Source organism: Chrysochloris asiatica, unplaced genomic scaffold, assembly GCF_000296735.1.
Source record: "Chrysochloris asiatica unplaced genomic scaffold, ChrAsi1.0 scaffold00111, whole genome shotgun sequence".
Classification (NCBI taxonomy): Eukaryota; Metazoa; Chordata; class Mammalia; order Afrosoricida; family Chrysochloridae; genus Chrysochloris; species Chrysochloris asiatica.
The window spans coordinates 5,483,738-5,493,380 of NW_006408629.1; the positions used below are offsets into that span (position 1 = coordinate 5,483,738).

Sequence of the window (9,643 nt, forward strand, 5' to 3'; positions counted from 1 at the left end):
GGTTAATCTTACAGTCCAGAAACAGAGGACCCTAGGACCATCAAAAGAGAAGAGCACAAGCAGAATGTGGGACCTTATTCATAGAAGCAGCAATGCCAGAGATGGAAGCAGAGATGGTGTCATAGAGAAGGGGAGCGGCTGAGGACTCTAGATTCACGGGACGATAGGAACTAATAGCTGGTAGCCAGGAGCCAGACTTGATGAATGTACCCTTTGGTGGTCTAAATTATTATATATGCCAAAGTGTTTTTCTGTTGTTGTTTTTTTAAAAAGCTAAAGTGAATAGAGAGAAATACTGTTAACTGATGGTACATGGAAGGGATTATAATCATTGTAATGAAACCAGGTGTATGACTTGTTGAATGCAAAACTGATGACAAAAGAACACAAAAGACTGAAGACCTGTGTTGGTGCACAGGATTGTGGTGATTGCTGAATCCAAATCTGTAGGTCAGGTGGCAGGCTGGGGACTTGTGCTGGTTTTCATCCCAAGATCTAAAGGTAACAGTAAGAGTGCATATAGATATATATAGAAAGAAAGAGTAAGGTTAGCCAGAATATCCATTTATATTTGGAAGACTGATCACAGCTACAAGGAAACTAATCACATCGTAGAAGGTGACTAAGTGACATAAGATCACATGACATTATTTTATCTTATATTATGAAATAGCAATCAGTCTAGATTCCAGCCAAACCACTCAGAATAATAGCCGAGCCATGTTGATACATATAATTAACAGTAACAATAAATCACAATCTCATGTATGAAATAGAGCAACCTATTTTAACAAAGCCTTAAGAATATTTCAATAAACTCTAAAATTTGAGAACCTTTGAGTTAAAGAATTTAGCCTGTATGACATAAATTCTTTGAAATTTGTTGAGGTTCTTTATATCATGCCTTATAAATTACTTCTTATAAATGTTTCGTATACATCTAAAAAAAATATATTAAAAGACAAATATGTCATTTTGATGACTAAGGTATGCTAGACCCAAGTCATGATATCTGCAATTTCTTTATATGTATACAAAAGCTAGGGAAAGAAAAAGACTGAATAAAAATTTAGGCCTTTGAGTTAGAGTGTTGGTGAAGAATATCTCATGGACTGCCAGAAGAGCAAACAAATCCTTATTGGAGGAATTACCCCCAGAAGCCTCCTGAGAAGCAAGGTTGGTGCAACTTTATTTCACTTACTTAGGATATGTTATCAGGAGAAGGTCAGTGGAAAAGAAAAATACCCTCCAGGAGATGGTCTGATTGCAGTGGCTGCCAATAATGGCTTCAAACATAACTACTTCTGTAGGGATTGCATAGCACTGGGAAAAGTTTTGTTCTGTTATACCTGTTGTTGTACCATCAAGTAGGTCCCAACTCTTAGTGACTCTGGATAGGGTTTCCAAGGAGCAGCTGGTGAGCTCGAACCACCAACCTGTGGTTCAAGCCGACCTTGCAGTCCAGCACATTAACCCACAGTGCCACACCAGTACTCTACAAATTGGAGTCACTACAAATTGGAACCAACAAAATAGCACCTAACAACAACATCAAATATAATATATAATATCAATAGTATGTTTTTTGTTATTAGCTGCCATTGAGACAAGTTTTTCAACTCATAGTAAACCTAAGTGACAAATTGTACTGTCCTGTAGGGTTTTTGGGTGTGTCACTGTAGGATCAGCAATGGATTGTGAATCACAAGGTCCGCAATTTAAACCTACCAGCTGCTCTTAAGAAACCCTATACAGGATCAGTAGGAGTGACAAGCTATACAAAGGCACTTAACAACATAGTGTGATTTTCTGGGTTGTAAACATCAGGGGAGCAGATCACCAGGCCTTTCTTCTGAAAGTGCCTCTGGGTGGGTTCAAATCACCAATCTTTAGGTCAATAATAGTCAAAAGCTTAACCATTTATACCACTCAGAGTCTCCTGAACTTTAGTTATTTATGTCCATTGTTATGATGATGGAGAATTAATTGTACTCTCATGTAAAATATGATACATAGAACATCAGATGAACCTTTCTTCTGCTTAGTTCATGCTCTTTGAAAATGTATTATAAATAAACCTTGGATTTTAAAAGGTATTTATATGTAATATAAATTAGACATTTTTACTGTGGTTAATACATGTTTAAGTCATACCAGATGAATTATCAGATGTTCGACCATATAATTCAAATAAGCTTGACTATGTTGTTGTTAAGTGCTGTCAAGTGTATTCTGACTCATAGTGATCCTATATAGGGTTTCTGAGGAGTAGCTGGTGAGTTTGAACTGCTGACCCCTGAGATTCAAACCAACATGGTGGTCAAGTGCTTATCCTACAGTGCCCCACCAGGACTCCTTTCCCTGGTTAGTATTTATAATTAAACTAGAAAATAGCATCACCACCTTCATATAAACAAAGTTGATTGAATTGCTACTAATGGTTTCTTAGAGTTTGCCAATGTTGATGTCCCAGATTCTCATTAATATTTGGAGTTAAAAGAGAATTTCTGAAATTAAGACTTTGTAATTAAATGGTAGTATAAGGAGCTCTGGTAGCGTAGTGGTTACGAATCGGGCTGCAAACCTTAAGGTCAGCGGTTCGAAACTACCAGCCGCTCCGCGGGAGAAAGATGAGGCTTTTTACTCCCGTAAAGATTTACACCCTCGGAAACCCTGTACAGGGTCGCTATGGGTCGGAACCGACTCGACGGCACTTAACAACAACAACAACAATAAGTCAGTGGATTGCTTGAGGTTATGAAAACAATATTTTTAAAAAACATATTTCTACAGGACTTCACACAAAATACATATGTAGGCAAAGTTCTTTTATTAAATGACATTTTCTAGTAGGAAACCACTTAGTTGTAGAAGACTTAAAATAACAAACATTATGTAGAAATGTTTTTTTAATATTGTTCTCCTCTGAATTTAATACTGCCTCTCCTCTGAAACCCTACAGGTCACTATGAGTGGGTAACCAACTGGAAAGCAGTAAACAACAACATTCAGAAAAAGACAATCATGTTAAATTCTAATGAGGGGAGGGGATTAAACTCCCCCCCCCCCGAAAATTTAATGATAAATAAAAATCTAAAATAATTGAAGAGCAGGAAACACTAAAACTAGTCCAGGTAAAATTCCATGTACATGAAACATAAAACCAATGTATTTTAAATAATTAGCAATATTTACCTTGCAGCATTTAGTTCCACTTTTTCATCAATGTCACTGAAGATCTGCTTAAACTCCAAGTCTCCAGGTAAGGAATTTAACAAACAATGTAGGTCAAAAGAATCAAGGGTATATTCATCTCCCCAATCCATCCTGAGCAACTAGAAATAAATAATAAAACATGTCAGTGCCCCAAAAAATGAAAAGAAAAAAAAAACAAAAAACAAAACCCAAACCTCAAGTTGTAACACTAAACCAAAAATAATAATTCCCACATACATAATGAAATATAGTAGTTGCAGAACTAGGGTATTATTAAGCTAGATAGATTGTTTTGTTATTTAAATTTCATGAGGTGTGATCTAATTTTCACACTTTTCTATGGTTTGAAAGCTGAACAAAACAGCACCCCTCAGAGAGTACTTAAGCATCCTGCTGCTTCTCACTGTAACCATAGCTGCAAAATCACAAAGCCCCACAGACCAAGTAAGCAGTGGTTAGTGCAGTAAAAATTCAAAACTTAGCCTCTATCCTTGTCAATATACTGACCTGGATATTGTAGCATCAGACATTTTAAAGTCTCACCACCTGAGCCAATTTATATGTAAGAAGGCATAATTTACCTTGAGTTTTTCTCTAGCACCCTTTGACAACCTCAGCATGAGTAGAATTTATCTTTAAGTATGCTTCTGCTTCTAGGTGAACATGCATTTTTCCACAATAAAAGCTTTATTCATTCACTTATTCCACACATGTGAATTCAATGTTTGGTCTATATCAGGCACTGCTGTAGAAACTGGAGTTAGAGATGCAACAAGTTATATGTGGGCCTTGGTCAGGCCTGCTACATTAAAATCTGAAGTATGCTCTATGACTTGTTGTTGTTAAGTGCCGTCGAGTCAGTTCCAACCCATAGTGACCCTGTACAGGGTTTCCGAGGGTGTAAATCTTTACGGGAGTAGAAAGCCTCATCTTTCTTCTGCGAGCGACTGGTAGTTTCGAACCGCTGACCTTAAGGTTCGCAGCCCGATTCGTAACCACTACGCTACCAGAGCTCCTACCAGAGCTCTATGACTTAGCAAGAAGTAATATGTGAAGGAGGAACTGGGAGTCAACAAGAAATTCTTCTATGGTAATGATAGTCCCTTGTACTAATGAGTGGTGCTGTAGCATAAGCACTGGACTGCTAAACATAAGGTCAGTGGTTCAAACCCACCAGTTGCTCCTTGGAATCAGAACCAGCAGCTACAAACTGGAACCAACTCAACAGCACTTAACAACAACTTGTACTTATGTTCCACTCTCCAACCTCTTGGTGTGTTCTAAATTATCCAAGTTTCTGAGTTCCTGTAACCCAGGAGATTCCTCACTTACACAAGATTATTTCCTAAACCAACTGACTTGGGCATATCTTTATGGGGGGAAAAATAACCTACAACCATCACATAACATCGATCTATTTTTCTGGTGTGGTACTGTGAATCAGAACTGAACTGTGAACCACAGGGTCAGCAGTTCAAATCCACCATCTGCTCCTGGGAAACCCTATACAAGGCAACTAGCATTTATGCAGTGCTTACATGGGTCAAGCATTTTTAAAAATACTTTTGATTCAATAAAAATGACAACCATCCCTCCCACAGCATTCTCTATTCAGATTTGATAATTCATTGCTATGGTCACATAAAACTGAGACACCATGTTCACAGGTATTAGGGAAGTGAGAATGCAGGATCAGAAACTGTTCAGGGCATAGTTATTCCAATCAGGACAACCTCTCCTCAGCTGTGTCCACAGGCAGGGTTCTCTCTGCCTAGCCACTGTTCCAAGGCCCTTTTAGATTGCTGGTAAATGCTCACTCCACCATAAGCATCAGGCTGAAGTTTTAGTGTTCTCAGGAGAAGTGAACTACATATTGTTGTTAAGTGCCGTAGAGTTGGTTTCGACTCATAGCGATCCTATAAAGGGTTTCCAAGGAGCGGCTGGTAAGTTTGAACTGCAAACCTGTGGTTCAAACCGACCTTAAGGTTATTGTTGTTAGGTGTCACCCAGTTGGTGCCAATCCATAGTGACCTTATGCAAAACAGAACAAAACTCTGCCTGGTTCCTGTGCCATCCTCACAATCTCAGTTACGCGTGAGACTACTGCTGCTGCCACTGTGCCAATCCATCTCATGGGAGTCTTCCTCTTTTTCACTGAGCCTCCATTTTACATAGCATAATGTCCTTCTCAAGGGACTGGTCCCTCATGATGATATGTCTGAAATGTGAGAGATGAAGTCTTGCTATGCTGGCTTCTAAGGAATATTCTGGTTGTATTTCCTCCAACCCAGATTTGTTTGTTCTTCTAGAAATCCATGATACTTTTAATATTCTTTTCCAATACCATAACTCAAATGCATCAATTCTTCTATGGTCTCCCTTGTTCACTGTCCAACATTCACAATCCTATGAAGCTACTGAAAATACCATGGCTAGGGTCAGGCATATCGTCATCTTCAAACTGACATCTTTGCTCTTCAACACTTCAAAGAGGTCTTCTGCAACAGATTTGCCTAATGCAATATGTCATTTGATTTCTTGGCTGCTGCTTCCATGGGTTTTGACAGTGGATCCAAGCAAAATTAAATCTTTGACAACTTCAATGTTCTCTCCATTTATCATTATGTTATGTATTAGTCCAGTAGGAAGATTTCTGTTTTCATTACATTGTTGTTGTTGTTAGGAGCCATTGAGTTGTTACTGACTCACAGAGAACCTATGTATAACAGAAACACTGCATGGTCCTGGGCCAACCTCACATTTGTTGCCACGCTTGAGTCTACTGATGCAGACACTTTGTCAATCCATCTCACTGGGGGTCTTCCTCTTTTTCCTCTGACCCTCAACCTTACCCAACATGATATCCTTATCCAGTGGCTGGACCCTCCTGACAATATGTCTGGCGGCACTTCTTCCAACACAGATCCGTTGAGTCTTTTGCCAGCCCATGGCACTTTCAATATTCTCCTCCAACACCATAACTCTTCCTTACATTAAAGTTCATCAAATATTACAGGCTGTGGTCTTTGATCTTCATCAGTAAATATGTTAAATTCCCTTCACTTTCAGAAAGCAAGGTTGTATCATCTGCATATTGCAGGTTGTTAATAAGTCTTCTTCCAATCTGGATGCCATGTTCTTCTTCATATAATTTCATTTTCTCAGATTATTTGCTCAGCATACAGATTGAATATAGTGAAATAATAAAATTCTGACATCCATTTTGATCTTTTCCTTCTTGTCTTCTTAATGATTTTTTATTTCTTCCTGATATTCCTGATGTCATCCCACAACCGTTTTTGATGATGAATGTGACACAATTCCTCTTCAATTTGTCATTCTCTGCATAGTAAAGCATGTGATTGTCATATTCAAAATGGTAAATACCAGTACATTTCAGCTCACTGATGACTAGGATATCGATGTGTATGTGTTCCGTTTCATTTTACAACTTTACATGTTCTGATTATTAATGAATGTTTACAGTTACTTCTCCTCATTTTTGAGTTGTGCCCCATCGGCAAATGTACATCCACAAAGCTTTACTCCAATAGTTACATCACTTTGAGGAGTCAGCTCTTCCACAGTCATATTTTGAGTGCCTTCAAACCTGAGAGGCTCATCATCCGGCACGATCTCTGACAATATGCTGGTACTTTTCATCATGTTTCAGTATATCAATATTCAGGTGTTACCTGACAATGTTCCACTGCTATTCATAAGGTTTCCAGTAGCAGGACATTCAGAAGTAGTCCGCCTATCCTTCTCCTAGCCTGTCTTAGTCTGGAAGCTCTGCTGAAAGCTGCCCACCATGAGTGTACTGTACTGGTATTTAAAATACCGATGGCATAGCTTCCAGTATCACAGCAACATGTAAGCAACCACACTGTGACATGGCCAGACAAGTGACTGCATCATTTAGATACTGAAGGGTAAAACCGAAAGTGATACAGTCTTTAGACTGTCCTAAATCACAATGCTCTGAATAAACTGCTTCTTTGTATAGACTAATACTTCATTTGTTTTTTCTTTTGCCTGTTTATGTTGACTATCTTATTGCCATATACATTTGGCAGCCTTCCATACAAGCACTGGAGCTTTTCTACACTGTGAAGTCTATGTAATCAAAAATTTAAAATTCCATTTTTAAGACTAGTCCTTACCTTGTGATGTTATAGAGTTTACAGAAATTTCTTTCATTAATTATTGTGAGTAGAAATTTTATTGTTTCAGCCTCCCACAAAGACTAAAGTCTCAAATGAATTTCAATTGCTGATAATCATTTAAAATATCTTATATATTGAAATATTTTATTAGGAAATAAAGAACTTGCCATTCTATTCAATTTATTTTCTCAACTCTCAACAATATATTAATGTTTCCCCATACACTACTCTAATTTCTATTAATAATTGTTTAAGTTCTGAAGTACTATAATTATATGGGCTGGAATATCAACATACATCTGATAAGTACCTATATTGACATACCACAGCTATTAAAATGCTCTCTGTTTTTAAATGTGAAATACTTCATTGTAACTCCTCTACTAGTGATTTATATATGTGTATGCATGAAGTAGAAATTGACAAGATCAGTCAGAATATACTATTGTAACCTGACAAGCAAACAGAATTAATTGTCATACGCTTTACTCACTAAATCTGACACTGCTTTCATTTATTTTTTAATACACTTATTTTCCAGAAAATATTTTCATTTTATTTTCTCTTCATAATCCCTAATATGCAATTCAAGCTATCTATTGCTTCAACACAATAGTGAAACCAAAATAATGTGAAAATGAATATAAATTTCAGCATTGTTATATAATTTGGCACTCACAATTTGTATTATTTGCAAGTGATAAAATTATTATCTATTTTGAATTCAAATTAAATAACGTCACAAATCATGGACTAATGATTAACTAATGAATTTTCAAGTACAGTAAAGCCATACAAATTTGTTGAATAGTACATAGGTATTAGAAAGTTTAAATTGTGAAGCACTTAAAGAGCAGTTGAAATTATATTTCAACTGGTAAAAATAACAAACATAGCATATGAGACATTAATTAAATTTTTAAGGAAATAATCTTTCATAATTAGGTAAGAATAATTGGACCTTAGTACACGCTTTATATATAAAGCAATGCTTGTAGAGAAGTTGTTGTTGTCAAGTGCTATCAAGTTGGTTCTGACTCATAGCAACCCGGCCTTGTGGTTCAAACTAACCTTTCCATCCCATGCATTATCCTGCAGTGCCACACATGGACTCCATATATGTATGCATGTGTATAAATATATATATATGTGTGTGTGTATGTGTATGTATATATATATATAGTTGCTGTTAGGTTCCATTGAGTTGGTACTGATTTATAGCAACAAGAGTATGAAACACTGCCAGGTACTGCATCAACCCCACAATTGTTGCTATACTGCAGCTCATTGCTGCTGCCAAAGTGCACTGTGAAATCCATCTCATTGAGAGTCGTCCTCATTTTCTTCAAACCTCCACTTCAGTAAATATGATATCCTTCTCCAGGGAGTGGTCCCTCCTGACAAAATATCCAAAGTATGAGAGATGAAGTCTGGCCATTCTAGCTTCCAAGGAGCACTCTGACTGCATATTCTTCCAACATAGATGTGTTTGTTTTTTGGCAGTCCATGGTACTTTCAATATTCTCTTCCAACACCATAACTCAAATGTATCAATTCTTCTATGGTCTTCCTTATTCACTGTCCAGCTTTCGCATGCATATGAGGTGATTGAAAATAAAATGCTTGCATCAGACAAACCTTAGTCCTCAAGCTGATATCTTTGCTCTTCAACACTTTAAAGAGGTTTTATGCAGCAGGTTTGCCTAATACAATGTCGTTTGATTTCTTGACTGCTGCTTCCATGAATGTTGATAGTTGATCCAAGCAAAATGAAGTTTATGACAACTTCAATCTTTTCTCCATAGATATAGATGCTGTTTATTGGTTAAGTTGGGAGGATTTTTGTTTTCTTTATGCTGAGTTGCAGCCCATACTGAAGGCTGTTGTCTTTGATCTTCATCAGTAAGTATTTTAAGTCTTCTTTACTTTCAGCAAGCAAGGCTGTATCATCTGCATAACACAGTTGTTAATGACTATTCCTTCAATCCTGATGCCATGTTTTTATTCATATAATCAGTTTCTCAGATTACTTGCTCAGCATACAAATTGAATAAGTATGGTGAAAGAATAGAACCCTGGCACATACCTTTCCTAATGTGAAACCATTTGATGTTTCATTGTTCTGTTTGAACAACTGCCTCTTGGTCGATGTACAAGTTCCTCATGAGCACAATTAAGTGCTCTGGAATACTCATTCTTTGCAATATTGCCCATAGCTTGTCATGAACCACACAACCGAGAGCCTTTCTGTAGTCAATAAA

General features: G+C 37.2%; 1 protein-coding gene across 1 annotated transcript in view; it reads right to left on the reverse strand.

Moving 5' to 3' along the window:
• The window catches only part of KIAA0825 (KIAA0825 ortholog), a 645,731-nt gene extending 642,405 nt beyond the window's left edge, over positions 1-3,326 (reverse strand). The window contains exon 1 of the mRNA XM_006867876.1: positions 3,196-3,326. Within this exon, the coding sequence (XP_006867938.1) occupies positions 3,196-3,326 (131 nt within the window). The remainder of the gene's footprint in view (positions 1-3,195) is intronic.
• Between the last annotated feature and the right edge of the window lie 6,317 nt (positions 3,327-9,643).